Source organism: Erythrolamprus reginae, chromosome 10, assembly GCF_031021105.1.
Source record: "Erythrolamprus reginae isolate rEryReg1 chromosome 10, rEryReg1.hap1, whole genome shotgun sequence".
NCBI lineage: Eukaryota > Metazoa > Chordata > Lepidosauria > Squamata > Dipsadidae > Erythrolamprus > Erythrolamprus reginae.
In genome coordinates, this window is record NC_091959.1 from 6,476,534 (window position 1) to 6,503,059 (window position 26,526).

The 26,526-nt window shown below is 38.9% G+C and overlaps 1 protein-coding gene across 1 annotated transcript; it reads right to left on the minus strand.

The window, feature by feature from the left end:
• On the minus strand, window positions 1-26,295 carry SORD (sorbitol dehydrogenase). Its single transcript, XM_070762871.1, has 9 exons — window positions 26,090-26,295; window positions 21,969-22,002; window positions 19,380-19,544; window positions 16,906-17,065; window positions 9,396-9,514; window positions 8,848-8,913; window positions 4,813-4,988; window positions 3,702-3,823; window positions 1-488 (listed from the first exon to the last, which is right to left on the minus strand). The coding sequence occupies exons 1-9, from the start codon at window positions 26,180-26,182 to the stop codon at window positions 323-325; spliced, it is 1,101 nt and encodes a 366-aa protein (XP_070618972.1). The 5' UTR covers window positions 26,183-26,295; the 3' UTR covers window positions 1-322.
• Between the last annotated feature and the right edge of the window lie 231 nt (window positions 26,296-26,526).

Sequence of the window (26,526 nt, forward strand, 5' to 3'; positions counted from 1 at the left end):
TTTTACTTGTTTATTTATCTATTTATTTATCATTTCGATATCTAGGCCGCCCTTCTCCTAAGACTTTACAGTTCTGCGCTGGTTCCAATGACGCATTTCACTTGTAACGACAGAGGTCATTATTTATATATTCATCCGAACTTTTTAGGTTCCAGTTCCTGAATAATTTGCATAACATTTGTTTCCTTGAGGAGGACGATATCATCGGTTTAAGGCTCTGATTCACTTTGTTTATATTTTCTTCTCCATGGACTTAATTCTCCCTAACAGGAAACTAGAATGGACCACAATGACTTTGGGAGTTTTTGTTTTAAATATTTTTTTATGGGTTCTGATCGTTTGGGTCACATTTCAGCATAATTTTTATCCCGATCCCTTTCTTGGTTGCTTCAAATGCTTCCGTTGCCTTTTCCAAAGGGAAACGGTGGGTCACCAGTGGTTGGACGTTGATTTTTTTCGATGCAAGCATCGCGATCGCCATGGGCCACCTGCGAAGAAAGCAAAGGACAAAAAAGGAAATTGTACACCTGAGTGCCTGTTTGTGGCAGGGATTATTTTTTAAAATCATCATCATCATAATCATCAGTATCATCCTTATCCAAACCTCATATATAAACTGAATAAACAAAATCTCACAGCCAACCCCCACTCAGTAAAAGACCTTGGAATACTAATATCAAATGATCTAAGTGCCAAAGCCCACTGCAACAATATCGCCAAAAAGGCTTCTAGAGTTGTTAACCCGATCCTACGCAGCTTCTGCTCTGGCAATCTCACGCTACTCACCAAAGCCTACAAAACTTTTGCCAGACCCATCCTTGAATACAGTTCATCTGTCTGGAACCCATACCACATCTCGGACATCAACACCCTTGAAAACGTCCAAAGATACTTCACCAGAAGAGCCCTTCACTCCTCCACTCGAAACAGAAGACCCTACGAAAGCAGACTATCAATCCTAGGTCTAGAAAGCTTAGAACTACGTCGCCTAAAACACGATCTAAGTATTGCCCGCAAGATCATATGCTGCAACATTCTACCTGTCAATGACTATTTCAGCTTCAATCGCAACAACACAAGAGCACGCAACAGATTTAAACTTAATATTAACTGCTCCAAACTTGACTGTAAAAAATATGACTTCAGCAACCGAGTTGTCGAAGCGTGGAACTCATTACCTGACTCAGTAGTGTCAACCCCCAACCCCAAACATTTTTCCCTTAGACTATCCACGATTGACCTCTCCAGGTTCCTTAGAGGTCAGTAAGGGGCGTGCATAAGTGCACCAGTGTGCCTTCCGTCCTCTGTCCAATTGTCTCTCCTTATCTCATTTATCTTTTTTTCCTTTCAAATATGTTCACCTATACTTTTATATCTTTTCTTCTATTCTTTTCTTTACTTATATTATTACATATCTTTCTCTTCAATGCGTTTTATGTATTGGACAAAATAAATAAATAAAATAAAATTCTTATTGAATATGCCATCTGCACCTCTATAATGGTCTGGTTTGGTTCTGCAACCCAACAAGACCGGCACAGACTTCAGAGGAGAATCTGAACTGCAGAAAAAACAATTGGTGCCAACCTGCCTTCCATTGAGGACCTGTAGACTGCACGAGTCAAAAAGAGGGCGTGGAAAATATTTACTGACCCCTCACATCCTGGACACAAACTGCTTCAATTCCCACCCTCAAAACGTTGCTACAGAGCACTGCACACTAAGATAACTAGACACAAGAACAGTTTTTTCCCCGAATGCCATCACTCTACTCATATTTTTGACGGTTGCAGTATTTGGTAATTGTGTAATCACTTTTTACAAACTTCTAATGAGTAAAGTCAACCAAAGTTTCATTTAACAGATGTGTTACTATCTTAAAAATTGCACTGATTCACCGAACAACTCAACAAAGATCATAAAATGGGGTAAAACTCAATGAACAACTGTCTCAACAACATCGACTAAACAATGTTTTCTGGCGGGATCCAGGGGAAGAGCCTTCTCTGTGGCAGCCCCAACCCTCTGGAATCATCTCCCTCCAGAGATTAGGACTGCCCCCACCCTCCTTGCCTTTCGTAAACTCCTTAAAACCCACCTCTGTCGTCAAGCGTGGGGGAACTGAGACATCTCCCCCTGCCTATGTAATTTTAGTGCATGATATGATTGTATGTATGTTTTTTATATTGGGCTTCTTTGCTTTTAGATTTGTAAATGTACAATTGTTATTTTAGATTTTGAATTATTAGATTTGTCAATGTATATTGTTTTTGTCACTGCTGTGAGCCGCCCCGAGTCTGCGGAGAGGAGCGGCATACAAATCTAATTAATAATAATAATAATAATAATAATAATAATAATAATAATAATAATACATTTTGGGGTTAATTGCAGTTGTAAATCAAGGATTATGCACAATTGTATTCTGTTAAAACAAAAATAATCAGGAAATTTCTGAAAACCCAGTTTGAATGTATTTAAATTAGGTGAATTAAATGACTTAAATTTATATTTAAATCACATGTAAGATTTTTCCGTCTTTCTCTTTTTAATTATGTTCACGGAATTAGATGTTTGCACAATAGTGTCTAGATTAAGCACTAAACATTCTGTACCTAAATTATCTGTATTGTACAATATTTTCTGTCCATCTCAATCTCGTCCACACCCTCTTGATAAAAAGCAATGGAGAATGTGTTACCCTTATTTTCCTTAGGCACACAATATTTGACGGCAAAACAAAATAGCTGCTACACAATGAAAGCCCATTCTTCTTCCTTACGAGGCACTTATCGGATTTCAAGGACTTTCTAAGAATTACGTTTGATTCTATTTTTAATTTAAAAAAATAGTTGACAAAAGTCTTAGAACATTTCACAATTTTCCATTCAGTGTCCAAAATCAATAAAATATCATCCATCCTCCCCAGCCAAACATGCGGAAAATAAAGCTCTATTTGCTCTTCTGGGCCCATGAGTAATGTTGTGGTTAGCTCTGGGCCAGCTCCTACCCCAAGGACTGTGGATGTGTGGGAGACATCCACATGCTGCAGGCCTGTTTTGCTCCCGGTGGAATCTGCTGGTGAAGGCTCCTCTGACCAAGAAGACATGAGTGACAGGGAGGAGGAGAGTGGGGCAGACAGCTCAGAAGGAGATCAATTATCTAGCTCCTCCTTGGATTCAGAACAAGAGTTAATGATACAGCCACGCATGCGGAGAGCGATGCATAGGCAGCAACAACTGAGAGATTATTATCAAAGAAAATGAGGCCACCTGTGGTTGGGTGGGACTGCGGTAATTAGTGACGCTGCTATAAAGAGCAGCCTGTGGGTTTGGCCATTGTGGAGGATTATCTGATCGTTGTGTTTCGTGACTGCTTTGCTGACTTTGACATTTGTGTGCTGATTTTTCCCCGCTTTGAAACTAAACCAGAGCAAAGTGTGTTTCACTTTGTGAAAGAAGAAGGACTATGAATTGCCTCACAGCTGCAAGCTACGTATCTCAGAACTGATAAGGGACTTGTACAAATTACCAGTTTGTTTGGGGACGAGTGCTCTTTGCTATACCAAAAGAGTGCTCCGTTTATTTGCATTTTTGGTATAAAGAACATTGTTTTGAATTTTCAAACGTGTGTCTGAAATTGTATCTGTGCATTTTCGGGAGGATTCTACCAGAGAGCTCGACAGAACAAGTAATACTTACGTGTTGCAGTATCTAAATATCCCACAGATGTCCACCTCGCGCACCGCTGCATTCACAATGGGCAAGGTGACCATTTCTGGGCCCAGACCCACCAAAACTAAAGTCCCACCAGAACGGGTTGCCTGAGAAGAAATAAGAAGATCCAAGTATATACAGTGGTACCTTTACCTAAGACCGCCTCTACTTAAGAACTTTTCTAGATAAGAACTGTGTGATCAAGATTTTTTTGTCTCTTCTTAAGAACCAAATGTCTCTTCTTAAGAACCAAATGGTCAAAGCAATGGAAACTGCAGTTTAATGTTTCCAAATGTAAAATAATGCACTTGGGGAAAAGGAATCCTCAATCTGAGTATTGCATTGGCAGTTCTGTGTTAGCAAAAACTTCAGAAGAGAAGGATTTAGGGGTAGTGATTTCTGACAGTCTCAAAATGGGTGAGCAGTGTGGTCGGGCAGTAGGAAAAACAAGTAGGATGCTTGGCTGCATAGCTAGAGGTATAACAAGCAGGAAGAGGGAGATTGTGATCCCCTTATATAGAGCGCTGGTGAGACCCCATTTGGAATACTGTGTTCAGTTCTGGAGACCTCACCTACAAAAAGATATTGACAAAATTGAACGGGTCCAAAGACGGGCTACAAGAATGGTGGAAGGTCCTAAGCATAAAACGTATCAGGAAAGACTTCATGAACTCAATCTGAATAGTCTGGAGGACAGAAGGAAAAGGGGGGACAGGATCGAAACATTTAAATATGCTAAAGGGTTAAATAAGGTTCAGGAGGGAAGTGTTTTTAATAGGAAAGTGAACACCAGAACAAGGGGGCACAATCTGAAGTTAGTTGGGGGAAAGATCAAAAGCAACGTGAGAAAATATTATTTCACTGAAAGAGTAGTAGATCCTTGGAACAAACTTCCAGCAGACATGGTTGGTAAATCCACAGTCACTGAATTTAAACATGCCTGGGATAAACATATATCCATTGTAAGATAAAATACAGGAAATAGTATAAGGGCAGACTAGATGGACCATGAGGTCTTTTTCGGCTGTCAGTCTTCTATGTTTCTAACCATTTCTTAAGAACCATTCTTGGTGCCTTTAAGCTATGAAACACTCACATATATTCCAGTCTGGATGCAGGATTCAGCCCCGGTGCATTCCAAGGTAATGTCAGGCATACAACCCAACAAGCTTTCTACCATACTAGCCAGCACCTCCGGGCTCTGACCTTTGACCTGGATGGCGAAATCAGCCCCGATTTCTTTCGCTTTTTCAAGTCGGGGAGCAGACAAATCTATAGGCAAAGAAAGCAAAAATTCATAGCAGTCAAAAAAAAATGCACCAATAGGATCCAAGATGTTAGTTTAATTTTTATTTATTTAATTAATTAATTAATTTAAGAAGTTAAAAATGGTAGCCGAGAGTTCGCTTGTTTACTGAGTATGACAAAGACAATCATACATATGTAATGTATAATATAATTATAATTAATTATATTAATATATAATTATACATATAATTACAGCAGCTAGGATTGTATATGCACAATGTTGGAAACTGAATAGGATACCAACAGAAAGGGAATTTTTGAGAAAAATTATGGATTGTGCAGAGATGAGTAGATTGAAACTTAAAGATAAGCAAGACACGGATTATTATAAAATTTGGGGGAAGTTTTATGATTGGACAGAAAACTAAGAGATATGTATGTGTTGGTAATTGGTTAATTTTGGGAAAAATTGAAATGAAAATTTGATTTAAACTTTGGAAGCAAAGATGAGAAATGATGGTAGTACTATATAACACAAAATTTACTTATTGTTTAGATTTTAAACATATAAAACTTTATTTTATGAAGTAGGTGATATATTATAAATAGTTCCTTTTATTGAAGATATATATAGAGAGAGAATTTTTAATTAGCTCTATGACACGATATTAAAATTTAGATAAAAGAGATTTTCTTATTCTTTGCATTGATGTAATGTAACTTTTTATAGTAAGACGGAGAGGAAGAATTTTTATTTAGATTTTCAAGAATTGATAATGTTGTATAAAATTGATAGAAAATTTTAGACGAGGAGAGATAAGACCCTCCGTTGATGGAGTAATAAGAAAAGAAAAATTTATATATGATTGATTTTAAGTATTGTTGTTGTGTTTGTTTATAACTAAATATTGTTTTACTTTAGAATAGAATAGAATAGAATAGAATAGAATAGAATAGAATAGAATTTTTATTGGCCAAGTGTGATTGGACACACAAGGAATTTGTCTTGGTGCATATGCTCTCAACGTACATAAAATAAAATATACATTTGTCAAGAATCATGTGATACAACACTTAATGATTGTCATAGGGGTCAAATAAGCAATGAAGAAGCAATATTAATAAAAATCTTAGGATATACGCAACAAGTTACAGTCATACAGTCAACATGGGAGGAAATGGGTGATAGGAATGATGAGAAAAACTAGTAGAATAGAAGTGCAGATTTAGTAGAAAGTCTGACAGTTTTGAGGGAATTATTTGTTTAGTAGAGTGATGGCGTTCGGGAAAAAACTATTCTTGTGTCTAGTTGTCTTGGTGTGCAGTGCTCTAGTGACGTTTTGAGGGTAGGAGTTGAAACAATTTGTGTCCAGGATGCGAGGGGTCAGTAAATATTTTCCCCACCCTCTTTTTGGCTTGTGCAGTATACCGGTCCTCAATGGAAGGCAGGTTGGCAGCAATTGTTTTTTCTGCAATTCTGATTATCCTCTGAAGTCTGTGTCGGTCCTGTTGGGTTGCAGCACCAAACCAGACAGTTATAGAGGTGCAGATGACAGACTCAATGATTCCTCTGTAGAACTGAATCAGCAGCTCCTTGGGCAGTTTGAGCTTCCTGAGCTGGCGCAGAAAGAACATTCTTTGTTGTGCTTTTTTGATGATGTTTTTGATGTTAGGTGACCATTTTAGGTCTTGAGATATGGTGGAGAAAATAAAAAAATCTTATACCAAGAAAAGAGTTAACTTGTTTGCGAGCTTGCAGTGAAACAAAAGGCTTTTGTGAGAAAGGACACCAGCCTCATAGTTCAATTTCCTTAAAGTTGCAGGGGAAAAGGAACAGAGGTAATAGATAAACATCTCTTCCCATTAAGAACAAGTCTTAAAGTAACTGGGCTGTTCCCTAGAATTGCCTCCTTGCTCAGTGATTGATAAACTACTTTGTAAATACTGTTTAATTCAACAGAACTGGGCAATCCCCAGGAGATACCAATTCAAGTTCCTCTGAATTGAACTGGGGCAAGTTGCCCCAGTGAAATGCATAAATTCTTTTATAGCTTCCTGGCATTTGTACAACTGGCTATTTCATGGAATACAATTCACAGTATGCATTATTATTATTATTATTATTATTATTATTATTATTATTATTATTATGTCAGTACAACACAGCAAACGAGATCACTATGCTGGATTTCGTATTTTATCAGCAGTCGGGCGCTTCCCAAGCACATAGGACTGTGTGATGTAGCGGCGAATTATGTTTGCCGATCCCAGTAAAGCAGCTTTTTGCAATTGACAGATGGAGATTTTGTCAATTCCGATGGTTTTCAAATGTCCACTGAGATCCTTTGGCACTGCGCCCAGCGTGCCAAGTACCACTGGGACCACTTTCACGGGCTTATGCCAGAGTCCCTTGTGGGTTAAACGTGTTGTGCGAACCATGTTGTCAGCCCCTTCTCCTTTCCCACTAAATGCCTACAATTGGGAGTAAAACATCTCTTTAACCTCTGCGGGCATTTAAAATATTCCATCATATTATTATTATTATTATTATTATTATTATTATTATTATTATTATTATTTGTTGCATACCTTATTGAGTCACTTGATTAAAGTAACCTAAAAAATTGAGTTCTATCGTTTTTAATTTATGTGCAGTTTTTTCTTCGCAAATACTTATAATACATCCCCATGTCCTACCTGCTAATCATCTGATCTAGTGAGGCTGTTAGAATATATATTTATTTTATTTTAAAATATTGGAATAATTTATTTGAAGACTGTTATTAATGCACAGAACGATGTTTCATTTGCTTTCTTTAAGATCTGTTGGCCTTCTTTTTACGGTTCATAGACCTTTAAAGTTGCCACACTTGATCTTAGCCAAAAGGCCGAGTTGCTTAGCCATGGAAGTGGCACAAGGTATATATTCCTAGAATAGCTTCGCATTTGATAAATATATCTTCAGAAAATTTGGAGGCTCTGGCATGGGACCGATGCAGGTAGTCCTTGAGCTATGACCGCAATTCAGCCCAGAATTTATGTTACTAAGTGAAACAGTTGTTAAGCGAATTTTCCAAATTTTATGATTTTTCTTGCCACAGTTTTTAAGTAAATCACTGCAATTATGTTGTTAAATGAATCTTGTGTTCCCTTTTATTTTGTTTGTCAGAAGGTTACAAAAGGGGACCTTATGCCCCCACTGGACACTACAACTCTCATAAATATCAGCAATGTCGTTTGGCGGGACCCAGGAGAAGAGCCTTCTCTGTGGGGGCCCCCACCCTCTGGAACCAGCTCCCCCCAGATATCAGAGTTGCCCCCACCCTCCTCACCTTTCGCAAGCTCCTTAAAACCCACCTCTGTCGTCAGGCATGGGGGAATTGAAATTTCCCTCCCCCCTAGGCTTATAGAATTTATACATGGTATGCTTGTTGGTATGAGTGGTTTTTTTAAATTGGGGTTTTTTAGATTGTTTTTAATATTAGATTTGTTTACATTGTCTTTTTATATTGTTGTTAGCCGCCCCGAGTCTTCGGAGAGGGGCGGCATACAAATCTAATAAATAATAATAATAATAATAGTTGCTAAGCATCTGAATTTTGATAATGTGGGGATACTGCAACAGACTTAAGTGTGAAAAACAGTCACAAATCACTTTTCTTCAGTGTTGTTGTAACTTTGAACGTTCACTAAATGAACGGTTATAAGTTATATTGTGAAGGAGGGCTACTATTTCACTTTTTCTGAAGGCTAGCAGAATTCAGGAAAAGCAAAATAAAGTAACTCCCCATGTTGGCTGGGGAATCCCAAGGATTGAAGTCCACCCATCCTAAACTTGACACAGTTGTTTAGATTTACATCCAGATTTGTAAATTGATCTTACCGCTAATCACCACTTGCGCAGCTCCCATCGCCTTAGCAATAAGCAAATTCACAAGCCCAATGGGTCCTACGAAAACAAAGAGATGGTCTTTGGTGGTAAGTCTGGTTATTATTTTTTTAAAATAAAGTTTTATTAAATTATATACATATTAAAAACACAGAAACAGAACATTGTATTATCTATTTGTAAGTACAGCTGTAAGATGTCTGTTATATGGCAGTACAACATATATCCCCTTCCCTTCCCCTGCTCCATGGGGCCTCTCTAGGAATCTCCTGGGAGTAAACAGGGCTGGAAAAGTCAGGGAGAAGCCTCCGTGGGGCCTCTCTAGGAATCTCCTGGGAGGAAACAGGGCCTTCACCCTCCCTGTGATTTCCACGATCGCACGCATTATTTGCTTTTACATTGATTCCTATGGGGAAAAATTGCTTCTTCTTACAAACCTTTCTACTTAAGAACCTGGTCACAGAACGAATGAAGTTCATAAGTAGAGGTACCACTGTACAACCTTTTTAGAAACGTCAAAGAAATGCCAAAGCCTCCCATACCAGCGCCACAAATGAAGACTTTGCTGCCCAGCGTCACCTTGGCTCTTCTACAGGCATGAATTGCAACTGAAAGAGGTTCAACCAGAGCTCCTTCCTCAAAGGTGACATTGTCTGGAAGCCTGAGGAAAGACCAAAGAGACCAAAGAATTTCCATTAGGGTGTGTAAAGTAGAAAGCATAAGTCTCCCAGAATATCTCCGGGACCGTCTTCTGCCGCACGAATCCTAGCGATCGGTTAGGTCCCACAGAGTTGGCCTTCTCCGGGTCCCGTCGACTAAACAATGTCATTTAGCGGGACCCAGGGGAAGAGCCTTCTCTGTGGCAGCCCCAGCCCTCTGGAACCAACTCCCCCCAGAGATCAGAATTGCCCCCACCCTCCTTGCCTTTTGTAAACTTCTCAAAACCCACCTCTGCCGTCAGGCATGGGGGAATTGAAATATCTTCCCCAGGCCTATATAATTTATGTATGATGTGTTGTGAGAAAGGACATGAGCCTCATAGTTCAATTTCCTTAAAGTTGCAGGGGAAAAGGAACAGAAGTAATAGATAAACATCTCTTCCCATTAAGAACAAGTCTTAAAATAACTGGGCTGTTCCCTAGAATGTCCTCCTTGCTCAGTGATTGATAAACTGCTTGGTAAATACTGTTTAATTCAACAACGGAACTGGGCAATCCCCAGGAGATACCAATTCAAGTTCCTCTGAATTGTATTCGTATTATTAGATTTGTATTGTACATTGTTTCTACCACTGCTGTGAGCCACCCCGAGTCTACGGAGAGGGGCGGCATACAAATTTAATTAATAGATAGATAGATAGATAGATAGATAGATGGATGGATGGATGGATGGATGGATGGATGGATGGATGGATGGATGGATGGATGGATGGATGGATGGATAGATAGATAGATAGATAGATAGATAGATAGATAGATAGATAGATAGATAGATAGATAGATAGATAGATAGATAGATAGATAGATAAACAAACAAACAAATAAATAAATAAATAAATTTTAAAAATCCTATAAGAACAACAGCTTAACATAAATGAAGCACAACTCTAAGATGCTAAAGTTACTTGTTCCCTAGCTAGTGAATTGTCATTCTTTGAAATCATGTAGACCAGTGTTTCCCAACCTTGGCCACTTGAAGATATTTGGACTTCAACTCCCAGAATTCCCCAGCCAGCAAATGCCGTGTCAGTGTGTGTGAAATATATATACAGTATTCTACTTTAGGCTCCTTTGCAAAGGAGGACTCCTGATTTATTTTATTCTTTGAGTGCTATCCAACACCTTCGTTCCATCTTTTAACCTTTAATCTTTTTATTCTAATTTCAATTGTTTGTAGCGCTTTCTAACTCTTAACTTTTTATCGTAAGCCACACAAAGTCGCTGAATTAAAATTCTGATACAGAAATTTAACTGAACAATGTAATACTAATATAATTATATAATTATAGTATAATATGATATATATATAATTATAATATAATAATATGGAACCAACTGCCCCCAAAGACCCTACTGACAATTATATATATAAACTAGTAAATATTTGAACCCCCCGCAATTGGTGATGGTGGTGATGGTTATTGTCAGTCGGGTGATGGGCACATGCACTGTGCACCGTTTTATGTTTGTTTTATGTAACCTTATCTGCAAAACCAATAAAAATATTTTTTTAAAAAAAGACCCTACTGGTCTTCCGGAAAGCTGTTAAGACCTGGCTTTTCCGGCAGGCCTGAAATTAGATTGATTTCAAGTATGTATGTTTTTTTAACGTTATTACTGTTTTATTGTATGTTTTATTATTAGAATTTCATTATTTTTATTGTTTTTGTATTTATTCCTACTGTTAGCTGCTCAGATTCTGTTTTGGAGTTAGCGGCATATAAATACAATAAATAAAAAAATTAATATAATAATGTAATAATGTAATGTTATAATATAATATAGTGTAATGTGATATTAATGTGATGATATAATGATATAATATATACACTGCTCAAAAAATAATAATAAAGGGAACACTCAAAGAACCCATCCTAGATCTGAACGAAGGAAATATTCTCATGGAATACTTTCTTCGCTACAAAGTTGAGGGCGCTCACAACAAAATGAAATTGATTGTCAATCAGTGCTGCTACCTAAGTGGACAGTTTCATTTCACAGAAGTTTGATTTGCTTGGAGTTATATTCTGTTGTTTAAGTGTTCCCTTTGTTTTTTTGAGCAGTATAATATAGTATAGTATAATATAACCGCCTCGAGTCCTCAGAAAAGGGGGGCATATAAATCTAATTAATAAATAATAAATAAATAAATAAATAGTTAATAGGGTATAATAATGCAATGTAATATTTATTTATCTATCTATTTATCTATTTATTTATCTATTTATTTATCTATTTATCTATTTATCTATTTATTTATCTATTTATCTATTTATCTATTTATCTATTTATCTATTTATCTATTTATCTATTTATCTATTTATCTATTTATCTATTTATCTATTTATCTATTTATCTATTTATCTATTTATCTATTTATCTATTTATTTATTTGATTTTTATGCCGCCCTTCTCCTTAGATTCAGGGCGGCTTACAAATAAGTGTTCCCTTTATTTTTTTGAGCAGTATAATATAGGATAGTATAATATAACCGCCTCGAGTCTTCGGAAAAGGGGGGCATATAAATCTAATTAATAAATAATAAATAAATAAATAGTTAATAGTGTATAATAATGCAATGTAATATTTATTTATTTATCTATCTATCTATTTATCTATTTATCTATTTATCTATTTATCTATTTATCTATTTATCTATTTATCTATTTATTTATTTGATTTTTATGCCGACCTTCTCCTTAGACTCAGGGCGGCTTACAACATGTAATATGATATAAATATAATATACTATATAATATACTATGCTATGATGTTGCTATATTATTTATTATATCATATCCAAGATCCAAGATGGCACCAAAGGCAAATTTCTTGTGTGTTCAATCACACTTGGCCAATAAAGAATTCTATGCTATGCTGTGCTACGCTACGCTACGCTATGCTATGTAATATAATGCAACATAATGTAACATAATGTAATTTTTTCTAGGTAAGCATGTGAAAGGCCATTGTCATCCCGTAACTGATTAGCAGTAATTAGAGGTTTAGCAACCTCCTCTGAAAAAGGATGAATTTCAGCCAATCATTTCATTCTTCTGGAACTGACATATACAATTACTTCTTCAAAACTCTCCACCGCAAGAGTTTCTGCAAAGAAACGGTGTGGAGTAAGACTGTTACTTCCTTTATTTCAAAGCTGCAGTTAATCTTGCTGGCATTATCTGGCTTTTCGATCAGCCAGTCCCAACTGCCTGCGGGGCGTGGTGTTGTATGCACATTAGTTCTGCTATTTTAAGAAGAGTCTTAATCTTTAGGGCAGGCTTCAGCCTCTGAAAACTGTTTCTTGGGAAAGATAAAAAGAAAAGAGGCAGGCAGCCTTTTGTCTCGCTGACAACTCCCAGTCTCTTGTCTACAGACCTCACCTACAAAAGGATATTGATAAAAATTGAACGGGTCCAAAGACGGGTTACAAAAATGGTGGAAGGTCTTAATCATCAAACTTATCAGGAAAGATTTCATGAACTCCATCTGTATAGTCTGGAGCAGTGTTTTTCAACCAGTGTGCCGCGGCCCACTAGTGTGCCGTGAGACATGGTCAGGTGTGCCGCGAAGCTCAGAGAAAGAAAACAAGAGAGAGAGAAAGAAAGAGAGAGAGAGAAAGAAAGAGAGAAAAAACAAGAGAGAGAGAAAGAAAGAAAGAGAGAGAGAAAAAGAAAGAAAGAGAGAGAGAAAGAGAGAGAGAGAGAAAGCAAGAGAGAGAAAAAGAAAACAAGAGAGAGAGAAAGAGAGAGAAAGAAAGAGAGAGAGAAAGAGAGAGAAAGAAAGAGAGAGAGAGAAAGAAAGAAAGAGAGAGAGAGAGAGAAAGAGAACAAGAGAGAGAAAGAAAGCAAGAGAGACAGAAAGAGGGTGAGAGAAAGAAAGAGAGAGAGAGAAAGACATAGAGGGAGGGAGGGAGAAAGAGAGCAAAAAAGAGAGGAAGGAAGGAAGAGAGAAAGAAAGAGGGATGGAGAGAGAGAAAAAAAGAAGAAGGGAGAGAAAGAGGGAGGGAGAGAGAAATAGAGCGAAAGGAAGGAAGAGAGAGAAAAAAATTTTGTCCAAACTTTTTTTAGCCGCCCCCCCCCCCTCTCAATGTGCCCCAGGGTTTGTAAATGTAAAAAATGTGCCATGGCGCAAAAAAGGTTGAAAATCACTGGTCTGGAGGACAGAAGGGAAAGGGGGGACATGATCAGGACATTTAAATATGTTAAAGAGTTAAATAAGGTTCAGGAGGGAAGTGTTTTTAATAGGAAAGTGAACCCAAGAACAAGGGGGCACAATCAGAGGTCAGTTGGGGGGAAAGATCAGAAGTAACATGAGAAAATATTATTTTACTGAAAGAGTAGTAGATCCTTGGAACAAACTTCCAGCAGACGTGGTAGATAAATCCACAGTGACTGAATTTAAACATGCCTGGTATAAACATATATCCATCCTAAGATAAAAGGCAGGAAATAGTATAAGGGAAGACTGGATGGACCAGGAGGTCTTTTTCTGCCGTCAATCTTCTATGTTTCTATATTTCTACAGATGGGGAAAGGCCTCTTTATTTGTCACACGACTTTGAGACCAGAAAATGAGACTCTAGATAATATTGGAGGGGAAAAATACATTCAAGGAATTACTAAAATACACTACTCAAAAAAAAATAAAGGGAACACTTAAACAACATAATATAACTCTAAGTAACTCAAACTTCTGTGAAATCAAACTGTCCCCTTAGGAAGCAACACTGATTGACAATCAATTTCATATGCTGTTGTGCACATTCAACTTTGTACAGAACAAAGTATTCAATGATAATATTTCATTGTCAGATCTAGGATGTGTTCTTTGAGTGTTCCCTTTATTTTTTTTGACCAGTATATATCAAAAAAGTCAGAATGCATTCCAAGTTCAAATAAAAATTCAAGAATTATTACAACTTTCCAAGAATTCATGCAGTTTGCATTGGTGGCCGATCAGATTCTGGTCACAATTCAAAGTGTTGGTTATGACCTATAAATCTCAGGGACCGCCTTCTGCCGCACGAATCCCAGTGACCAGTTAGGTCCCACAGAGTGGGCCTTCTCCGGGTCCCGTCAACTAAACAATGTCGGTTGGCGGGGCTCAGGGGAAGAGCCTTTTCTGTGGCGGCCCCGACCCTCTGGAACCAACTCCCCCCAGAGATTAGAATAGCCCCCACCCTCCTTGCATTTCGTAAGCTCCTCAAAACCCACCTCTGCTGTCAGGCATGGGGGAATTAAGATAATCTTTCCCCCTAGGCTTCTACAATTTATGCATGGTATGTTTGTATGTATGATTGGTTTTATAACAAGGGTTTTTAGCTGTTGTAGTATTGGATTTTTACATTCTGTTTTTTGTCACTGTTGTTAGCCGCCCCGAGTCCACGGAGAGGGGCGGCATACAAATCCAATAAATAATAATAAAATAATAATAATAATTAAGAACTGCAGAGGAAAAGGGTTTATGGTGGAAAGGGGATATGTAATAATATTATAATAAAATGTTTTGCCTCTCGTGGAATTATAAAATTTTTGATTTTTTTTTTGAGAAGGAGTTTCTTTGAGGCATCCTTGGTTCTCTCTGAGCTTTCTTGCTTTCGTGTAGACATTTCGTTGCCTAACTACTTAACATCATCAGTCTGATTGATGATACGTAACATCACCACCCCTCATTTCAAGCCTGAGCTACAAATATTCTGCTCCAGAGGGTTTCTTTGCTTTTTCATGACTAATCTCTCTGTTACATCTGAAACTTGTTCCTACATATTGTCCCAAGCATCAGAGCATAAAACTGGCTTAGCTCTACTGGTTGGTTGGTTGGTTGGTTGTGGTCAGAATTATTTCTATGAACTCAAACACTCCTTAATGGATGGTTTTTTAAAAACAATTGTTTGCTTTAATCATTGTACGCTGCCCAGAGTCATTGCTGTGGGGTGTAGCAACCATATAAATCAATTCAATAAATAAATATTGGCAATCGTTTTTAAATTCTCCATCCCCTTCAGAACAAAATAAGTACTTTACTTCCCGTGTTAGTTAATCCCTAAATTTCACAGCCTGCTGGTTTTGAATACTTTAGAAATATGCACCAAAGACAAATTCCTTGGGTGTCCAATCACACTTGGCCAATAAAGAATTCTATTCTATTCTATTCTATTCTATTCTATTATGTTCCATTCTATTCCATTCTATTCTATGCATAAAAACTACTCTCTCATGATTAAATTATTATTTTTTCCCCTTTCTAGAGCACTGAAGTGATCCAGGGGAAAAAACAACAGTGATATGCAGAAGAAATTGGAGTGGTGTTATATTTATCCATTATGGAAAGGAAGGGCTATGATTTAAAAAAAATTGCTTTATTGTAAAGATCTCAGATTCAGTCCCTGAATCTGTGAAGCTAATTCTTTGGTTTTGAATGTCCCCAGTTTATGTAAGGTTGTGTTGTGATGTAGGGTGATTTAGGGTTTCAGTTTTAATTATGTGGTTGAGAGGGAGGCAACCTATTCTCCAAAGCACCTGAGGATAGAACAAGAAGCAACGGGTAGAAACCAATCAAGGAAAGAAGCCATTTAGAATTAAGGAGAAATTTCCTGACCGTGAGAACAGTTAATCTGTGGAACAACCTGCCTCCAGAAATTGTGAATCTCCAACACTGTAAATGCTTAAGAAGATGTTGGATAACCATTTGTCTGAGGTGGTGCAGGAGAGGGTTTGACTAGAAGACCTCCAAAGGTCCCTTCCAACTCTGTTATTCTATTCCAGATTCTCTCTGTTCTTAACCCAAGTTGCACATTTAGGAAGCTGCACATTGCTCAAAGTCGATTAAACCCAGGAAAAACCCTACTACCTCATTGGTTAGCTTCGTGACATTTATTTATTGGATTTATTATTATTTTTTATTTATTTATTCTTTGTCCAATATACAATACATGTGGAAGAGAATAGACATTAAGTAATATATATAAAGATAGTAAGTAAAAAAGAAGAGAAGTATATGAGAGGGAGAGAATATATATAATATATGAGATAAGGAAAGACAATTGGACAGGGGACGTAAGGCACACCAGTGCACTTATGTACGCCCCTTACTGGCCTCTTAGGAACCTGGAGAGGTCAATCGTGGATAGTCTAAGAGAGAAATGTTGGGGGTTGGGAGTTGACACTATTGAGTCTGGTAATGAGTTCCAAAGACTCGGGGTGGCTTATAACATATAATAAAAATAATAAATTACAGTGGCAAACCCAATTAGTTAACTAAATAACTGACCTAAAATCCATAACATTTTAAAAAATCAAATTTTGGTTCCCCCAAAACACTGCAACTAACTTGTAGCAAAAGTTGGCGTCGTGTTTGTAATATCGGCACAGGTTCCCATCGTCGGGAGGGGTTGCGCAGAAGAAGATGCTCGGAGAGAGGTTGTAACGTCCAGTCTTGCAGAATTCGTCAATTTCTCGAGGAACGCCAGGCTCAATGGCTACCCGATCACCTGTGGGATGTCAGGATGTAAGGATGTAAGAAGGAGAGAAAGCAGGGAGGGAAAAATGACCCGCCAAAGAGATTTGTTTGGAACCCATATCGCATCTCAGACATTAATACCCTTGAAAATGTCCAAAGATCCTTCACCAGAAGAGCCCTTCACTCCTCCACTCGAAATAGAATACCCTACAAGACTAGACTTTCAATCCTGGGCCTAGAAAGTTTAGAACTAAGACGCCTTAAACAAGATCTAAGTATTGCCCACAAGATCATATGCTGCAACGCCCTGCCTGTCGGCAACTACTTCAACTTCAACCACAACAACACAAGAGCACACAACAGATTTAAACTTAATATTAACCGCTCCAAACTTGACTGTAAAAAATATGACTTCAGTAACCGAGTTGTCGAAGCGTGGAACTCATTACCGGACTCCATAGTGTCATCCCCAAACCCCCAACACTTTACCCTTAGATTATCTACGGTTGACCTATCCAGATTCCTAAGAGGTCAGTAAGGGGCGAGTACAAGTGCACTAGAGTGCCTTCCGTCCCCTGTCCTATTACTCTCCTATATCTCCTATACCTTTCTTCTATTCCTATCTCTTCTCCTATTCTTTCATTGATATGTTCTATTACTATATCTTCTTTTCTATTCTTTCTTAGATATATTTTACTATGAGTATCTCCTCTATAACCTTCATCATGTATTTTACTATGTGTATATAGATATATACCCACTAAAACCCTCATTGTGTATTGGACAAAATAAATAAATGAATAAAATAAATAATAAATTTGCGTATCTAGGAGACCCATTCACGCCTTTTAACTCTAAGCAGATTCTCTGAAGTATTAAGTATTACTATAAAACAATTATTTACCTGAAAGCTGATGAAACCTAAAAGCCCTGGAGCCTTTCTTGTAATCTTTAGAGCAGCACAGTCACATTACAGACATTCGAGCTGAGGTAAGAACCCAATGACAAGAAATTATCGACTCAGAAGGGGATGAGATATAATTTAGAAACTTTTGGATTTGCCAGGCCCCACAAAATCACGCAGTTCTAGCATTAAGTTCCCCTCAGTTCCAAACCTGAAAAGGCAGATCTATGAAAATCTCTGCTCTTCCTCTGAGAAGATCCATCACAGTTTACACAAAGGACATTAGGAGACAGATGGAAGGCAAATGAATCTACTGCACTAATGCAAGAAAGGCTGGATTTAAACGCAGTATATAAACATTTCTACAAATCGCGGTTGCCCAACTTTTTTTTTTAAGGCAAAGGCCAAATAATACTTTGTGGAGTGGTTTGGAAGTTCAGGGACAGAGGGAGGGATTGTAGAGAAAGTGTTGTGGTGAGCTCTGGCCCAGCTCCTGCCCCAAGGACTGTGGATGTGGGGGAGACATCCACATGCCACAGGCCTGTTTTGCCCCCGATGGAATCTGCTGATGAAGGCTCCTCTGCCCAAAAAGACATGAGTGACAGGGAGGAGGAGAGTGTGGCAGACAGCTCAGAAGGAGATCAATGATCTAGATCCTCCTTGGATTCGGAACAAGAGTTAATGATACAGCCACGCATGCGGAGAGCGATGCATAGGCAGCAACAACTGAGAGATTATTATCAAAGAAAATGAGGCCACCTGTGGTTGGGTGGGGCTGTGGTCATTAGTGAGGCTGCTATAAAGAGCAGCCTGTGGGTTTGGCCATTGTGGAGGATTATCTGATCCTTGTGTTTCGTGACTGCTTTACTGACTTTGACCTTTTGTGTGCTGATTTTCCCCCGCTTTGAAACTAAACCAGAGCAAAGTGTGTTTCACTTTGTGAAAGAAGAAGGACTGTGAATTGCCTCACAGCTGCAAGCTAAGTATCACAGAACTGATAAGGGACTTGTACCAATTACCAGTTTGTTTGGAGACGAGGGCTCTTTGCTATACCAAAAGAGGGCTTAGGTTAAGGGAATTTTCATTATAAAGAACATTGTTTTGAATTTTCAAACCTGTGTGTGTCTGAAATTTGTACCTGTGAATTTTTGGGAGGATTCTACCAGAGAGCCCGACAGAACAGAAAGGGACAAGAAAGAATTTGGTACAACCATCACACAAAATAAATAAATCTGCCCATTGTTTTTCTTGATTCCACTATTTTCTTCAGCTTATTTTAGTCCTAAAGCCAACAATTCAACTGTATTTGTCCCAAATCAGTAGCAATTGAGATGGGAGTTGGAAGTCCCTACCTCCAGCTGTTTTGTACATACTGTTCAGGCCTTACTCATCAGCTACTAAGAGGAAAGATGGCGGTGACTTGAGAAGAGCTTCAACTCACCTTTCTTCAACTTGGTTACCGAAGTCCCTACTTTAACAACGGTTCCTGAAGCTTCGTGGCCCAGCACCATTGGAGACTTCACCACAAAATTTCCAATTCGTCCATGTTGCCAGTAGTGGACGTCAGACCCACAGATCCCCACGGAGTGCATTTTCAAAAGCACTTCTGTTACAAAAGAGAGAAATCAGAGAGAGAAATCACTTATTACGTAGCCCCTAAAGAGGGGCAGATTTTAGAAGCCATAGAAACGTGATTGATGGGTTCGTCTAAATCCCTTTAAGTAAATATGGATCCATACATGGCTATGATTGACATGCCCTCGTTATGTAAATGAGATTAAAAGTTGAAGAGCTAAAAGCCCAAATAACAAATAATAGAGGTATAACAAGCAGGAAGAGGGAGATTGTGATCCCCTTATATAGAGCGCTGGTGAGACCACATTTGGAATATTGTGTTCAGTTCTGGAGACCTCACCTACAAAAAGATATGGACAAAATTGAACGGGTCCAAAGACGGGCTACAAGAATGGTGGAAAGGCTCAAGCATAAAACGTATCAGGAAAGACTTCATGAACTCCATCTGTATAGTCTGGAGGACAGAAGGAAAAGGGGGGACATGATCGAAACATTTAAATATGTTAAAGGGTTAAATAAGGTTCAGGAGGGAAGTGTTCTTAATAGGAAAGTGAACACAAGAACAAGGGGACACAATCTGAAGTTAGTTGGGGGAAAGATCAAAGGCAACATGAGAAAATATTATTTTACTGAAAGAGTAGTAGATCCTTGGAACAAACTTCCAGCAGACGTGGTAAATAAATCCACAGTAACTGAATTTAAACATGCCTGGGATAAACATATATCCATCCTAAGATAAAATACAGAAAATAGTATAAGGGCAGACTAGATGGACCATGAGGTCTTTTTCTAGTCATGTCCCGCCTAGTCCTTCTTTTCATTAAATCTCAAGAGTCTATTGAAAGAATGAGTCCAGATCTGATCAAGGTGCAAGGAAATAGCCAAAGGGAGACATATTTACAAAGCTATCTGAATATATCTTAATGAACTAAGAAACTGTTGACTGTTCTCGTCCTTCATCTTGTAGGACATTGACAAAACAGTGCAGAGATAGAATTATCAGACACAATCAAATACATGGCCTAGATATTTTGTTTAGTCACATTACCTATCAACTCATGCCCTAAAATCCACCTGTGTCCTATTTCTTCCAATACTGTTGACTCAAAGCCCAGGGCAACTCCAATTTACCGGACAGTGATTCATGATAGGCACAGAGACATAATCAAGGAAATTGGAATTGTACAAGAGTCACACCAGACTGTGGTTTTGCAATACCTCCACCAGGACTAATAACTTCAGGCCATACTTTGTCGACTTACACCGATGTAAGTTGCTAGATTCCTCCAGGCAAATGGTTTCCTAGCTGGACCTTTTATCCAGTTCTTTGGCATCTAGAGCTTTTATCACAATGATAAAAGAAACAAATAGGTAGAGTTGAGGATATAAGATGACCCTGATAGACAGATGGAAGTGCTGGCAAAAGGGACTGAAGTCAAAAGGGATTGGAGTGGGGTTTTTTAAGTTGTTTTTTTTTTCATTTAGTTTTCTCAAATTGTAAGTTAACCATCTGCCCGGAATACTGTGTCCAGTTCTGGAGACCTCACCTACAAAAAGATATTGACAAAATTGAACGGGTCCAAAGACGGGCTACAAGAATGGTGGAAGGTCTTAAGCATAAAACGTATCAGGAAAGACTTCATGGACTCAATCTGTATAGTCTGGAGGACAGAAGGAAAAGGGGGGACATGATCGAAACATTTAAATATGTTAAACAGTTAAATAAGGTTCAGGAGGGAAGTGTTCTTAATAGGAAAGTGAACACAAGAACAAGGGAACACAATCTGAGGTTAGTTGGGGGAAAGATCAAAGGCAACATGAGAAAATATTATTTTACTGAAAGAGTAGTAGATCCTTGGAACAAACTTCCAGCAGACGTGGTTGGTAAATCCACAGGAACTGAATTTAAACATGCCTGGGATAAACATATATCCATTGTAAGATAAAATACAGGAAATAGTATAAGGGCAGACTAGATGGACCATGAGGTCTTTTTCTGCCGTCAGTCTTCTATGTTTCTATGTTTACTGGCTCGTTCAAAGTGGAATTGTTTAGCTGCCTTAATTTTATCTGCGATTTCTTCCTGTTCAGTTAGATTAATACAATGTCTAATGTGATCTCTCTTTTCTTTAACTTTTGTATTCTTGGGATTTATTTGTAATTCTGCCTCTGTTTAATTCCTTGTTCTAATTGTTCATATTTGGCTCTTTTTACTTTGTTTCTCCTAGACAAAAATGATGTAACTAGGCCACGAATATAAGCCTTGGTTGTATTGCACAATATTGTGGAGTGTTGTGGGTTTTTTTATAAGTCCATAATATCCAGTTAACATCTGGAAGCAGTTCAGACAAGCATCTCCCTAACGGACTGGAGTAGAAAAAGAGGAGTTGCAATATTTTGTTGTTAAAGAAAGGCTTCATCCTTCTACTACTGCTACTACTACTTCCTAACTTACCATTAGGGCCAGGTTCAGGAACTGGTCGGTTTTCCTGAAAAAAAGGGGGAGGGATAAAGAAATTTAGGGAAGGTTCAGTTTTAGACAAAACCTTAAATGCAGCTCGTACCAAAATTAAATCACCTAGTCTGCCCTGGAAATTCCAAAACAGAAATGGGAAAAGATTTCAACCCTTTTTCAAATCAAAGAAGAGGAAGAGGAAGAGGAAGAGGGAGAGGGAGAGGAGGAAGAGGAGGAAGAGGAGGAAGAGGAGGAAGAGGAGGAAGAGGAGGAAGAGGAGGAAGAGGAGGAAGAGGAGGAAGAGGAGGAAGAGGAGGAAGAGGAGGAAGAGGAGGAAGAGGAGGAAGAGGAAGAGGAAGAAGAGGAGGAAGAGGAGGAAGAAGAGGAAGAGGAGGAAGAAGAGGAGGAAGAGGAAGAAGAGGAAGAGGAGGAAGAGGAGGAACAGGAAGAGGAAGAGGAGGAAGAGGAGGAAGAAGAGGAAGAGGAGGAAGAGGAGGAAGAGGAAGAGGAGGAGGAGGAAGAGGAAGAGGAGGAAGAGGAAGAGGAAGAAGAGGAAGAAGAGGAGGAAGAGGAGGAAGAAGAGGAAGAAGAAGTAGTAGTTAACAGAAATAATGCCATATAATATCTTTACCACTATATCTATAAACACAGACCTCCAAGCACTGCCTAGCCCTAGAAGAAGCAAATTATATTTTAAGCTGTTCTGTTTAAGAAAAATAACAAATCTTATGTTCCCGGGTCACCCTGACCCGGACCGAAAACTCTTCATTTGCAGTGCTTATGTTTGGTCTTTTTGAAAGCTTTTTTCACTTGGAAAGTAGTCTGAACATTTCTGCACACAATGATATGAAAATTGAAATGAAAAAAGTAAATCTTATTGGTTTATTTTGCGGATATAATGCACGCCCCCCCTGTTTTTGTGAAATTTTTTTCAATTTATGGATAGTTTTGCTTACAAAATGCATTCTATTTTACTAAAGTTGCTATGGGATTGGTAGCTTGAACATTTCTGAACATAATGATATGAAAATTGAACTGGAAAAATTGATGCATATTGGTTTATTTTGTTGATGAAATGCATGCCCCCCCCGTTTTTTTTAAATAGTCTTCACTTTATGGATAGTTTTGCTAGCAAAATACATTCTATTTTACTAAAGTTGGTGTGGGATTGGTAGCTTGAACATTTCTGAACATAATGATATGAAAATTGAACTGGAAAAATTGATGCATATTGGTTTATTTTGCACATAAAGTATGCCTCAATTATTTCAATTTATATAAAAATTATGCTGTTAATTTCAAACTTACATACTTTTTTTTAGTAAAATGGATTTGTTTCATAAAATTAGTTCTCTGGCTACAATGTGGTTGATTTTCAAAAGGATATTCCAAATATTTCTAGACAAATATGTATAAACAGTGACAATAATGGCACACAGCAAGGCCGAGGGGGGGTGGCCCTTTTGTGGCAAAAATAAACCAATAAGAACCATTTTTTTCAGTTCATTTATATTTTTCTTATATTCAGAAATGTTCAATTTAGTATATCAAACCTCTTGGGGGAAAATTCCTTAGGGATTTGTAGCCTTAAAAAATAGAAATTGACACGAAATTAAAAAAGGATGGGGGGAGGGGCTTTTTGATCAAAATAAAAATATAAGTCTCAATTTTTCCAGTTCAATTTTCATATCATTATGTTCAGAAATGTTCAAACTAGTTTTCCAGTTGAAAAAGTTTTCAAAAAGATCAAATTCAAGTACCTAAAAAAATATTTTTGGTCCGGTCACATACGAACAGAAACAGATTCAAAGTTATGATTTTTTTTTGCCCAGAAAACAATTAGCCACCACCCCAAAAATATTTTTTGATGATCAGCATTGTTAAATTGAGTAAATGAATGCCTAAGATTTTAAAGAATATTTCGGATTTGGAGCATAAAAAAATAAAAAGTGAAAATGGTTGCAAGCAGCCAAGGGGGGGGGGGAGGCCTTATTTCTGATGTTAAAAAACCAATAAGAATCATTTTTTTCAGTTCCTTTATATTTTTCTTATATTCAGAAATGTTCAAGCTACCAATCTCACACCAACTTTAGTAAAATAGAATGCATTTTGCAAGCAAAACTATCCATAAATTGAAAAAAATTTCACAAAAACGGGGGGGGCGTGCATTATATCCGCAAAATAAACCAATAAGATTTACTTTTTTCATTTCAATTTTCATATCATTGTGTGCAGAAATGTTCAGACTACTTTCCAAGTGAAAAAAGCTTTCAAAAAGACCAAACATAAGCACTGCAAATGAAGAGTTTTCGGTCCGGGTCGTATGTGACCCGAACAGAAGATTTGTAACTTTTTTTGCCCAGCAAAAACTAAGCCCCCCACCCCCCCAAAAAAATTCTCATAGAGAGAACCCCTGAAATGATAAATAGTCATGAAATTTCAAGTTTCAGATATGCAGGGAAAAATTTTTACAGGGACTCAAACTTGGCTTCGGGTCACATACGACCCGAACAGAACAGCAGGGTTACGCTCCAAGAAAATAAAGCCTGATATGGGCATTATTGAAAGATAATAACTTTGACAGGGGAAAGGTGAAATATTACATCTTAAATGTTTGTGGCCACAAAATACATAAAGTCTGTTTAATGATTAGCTTGTGAGTCTTGATTCTGGAAGAAGATAAACGTCATAAGATGAGAAAATCTGAATAACCAAACCATATAACAATGGCAAATGCTCCTTTTTTTTTGCTTCCTCTTAAACCTGGTAATTCTATGGAATTTTCTTTAAAAGAATTTTGACATCTCACTCTTTTATTGATGAGCCCCTCCCGTTTCAACATATAAAAAGCAAGGGTCCACCACTGCCAACAAATGAATGGGTTTTTCCATTAAGGCCTGGATGCAAAATCCCAACTCAGATTCCTCCCTAGTTTTAAAAGCAGAAATTTACAAACGCAATTTTTTTATGGTGTTTGCCTTTTTTTTTTTTTTTTGTAAACCAGACACAGATGGGATGCACCCTTTAAATGAGGGCAAAGAGGTCAATAATTGTCTACTTTTCATAGGATGTCAAATGGCAACCTTGGGGGAGTGATGGCTTGGTAGGGCAACCTGAGATAAGAAAGCACCAACTGTGGTTTAGCAACTCGTAGGAGCCAGATCATTGCCACAAAATAATTAATAATGGGCCTTTCTCCCCGCTATTGACTCATCTGCTAAAGAACCCAAGAACATCTAACCTCCTGAAGGACCTGAGTGGTTCAGGAAGAGCCTGATGGACAAGGAAAGGGAAACAGGCGGAAGTATGGGGTGGGGAGGAAATATTCATCTTGGTGGTTTACTTTTAAGCTGCCTTTGAATGAAGGGAAAGGAGAAGGAAAAGAGAGGGAAGGGAAGGGAAGGAGTGAAAGAAGGAAGATGGACGGAAAGAAGGAAGGAAGGAAGGAAGGAAGGAAGGGCAAGGGAAGAAGGAAAGAGAAAGTGAGTGAAAGAAAAAGACAGGAAGGAAGGAAGGAAAGGAAAGGAAAGGAAAGGAGAAAGGAAAGATAGAGGGGAAGCAAAAGAAAGGAAAGGAAGAAGGAAAGAGAAAGTGAGTGAAAGAAGAAAGACAGAAAAGAAGGAAGGGAGGGAGGGATGGAGGGGAGGGGAGGAGAAAAGAAAGGAAAGGAAAGGAGAAAAAAGGAAAGAAAGAAAGAAAGAAAGAAAGAAAGAAAGAAAGAAAGAAAGAAAGAAAGAAAGAAAGAAAGAAAGAAAGAAAGAAAGAAAGAAAGAGTGACATGGACAAACTGTACCCCAATTTCAGTATAATGAGTGGGAGTTTTCCCCCTTTTGAAAGGAGAGGCTCCCCCAAGAAGCCCCTGCCAGCTTCCCGCCGCCCAGATCCCTGTGAATTGAGTCGGGGGGGGGGGGGGCTGCCCGTGCCAGGCCTCTCCTGGGGGGGCATGGGGGCTGCCCAAAGCCCATCCCACCCAGCCAGTCCGATTGGCAAGCCGGCCTTTCCTTTGCAATGCTCCTAGTCGGGCAGGGAAGCGGGAGCAGCTTCTCCAACCCGGCGCCCGCCCGCCCGCCCCTCTCTCTGCCCGCGGGGCCCGGGGGGTGGGAGAGACCGAGCCGCCCTACCAGGCACAGCTCGCCGGCTGCCCGCACCACCACGGCCAAGTTGGCCCCCGCCGCCGCCGCCGCCGCTTCCACGGCCTCGCCCCGCGCCGCCATCGGGCCAGCTGATGCGCGGCGCCCTCCCCGGCTGCTGGGAACTTTATCCGAGCGGCCGACGCTACGTTGAGCGCGGGGAGGTGGAGGGGGCGGGGGGGGGCTCGGACTCTGCCCTGGCAGGGTCCCAAGGCGGCGGGGGGGAGAAGCCTTGAGCCCTCCCGGAGAGAGCAAAGGCCGGCCTCCCGATGCTGGAGGCGGGGGGAGCCCGGGGGGAGGGGGAGGGGGAGAAGACGATGAAGAGTGGGGGAGGGGGAGAGAAGGATGGAAGAAGAGGAGGACGAGGAGGAGGAAGACGAAGAGAGGACAGAGAAGAAGAAGGGGAGGGGAAGAGGAGGAGGATGGAG

Excerpts from the sequence above, each read along its gene's own strand:
- SORD (XM_070762871.1), bottom strand. The coding sequence starts at position 26,182 with ATGGCGGCGCGGGGCGAGGCCGTGGAAGCGGCGGCGGCGGCGGCGGGG. Across the intron at positions 17,066-19,379 it reads GGTAACCAAGTTGAAGAAAG|GTGATCGGGTAGCCATTGAG; the intron begins GTGAGTTGAAGC and ends GACATCCCACAG. Across the intron at positions 4,989-8,847 it reads TGCGCAAGTGGTGATTAGCG|ATTTGTCTGCTCCCCGACTT; the intron begins GTAAGATCAATT and ends CTTTGCCTATAG.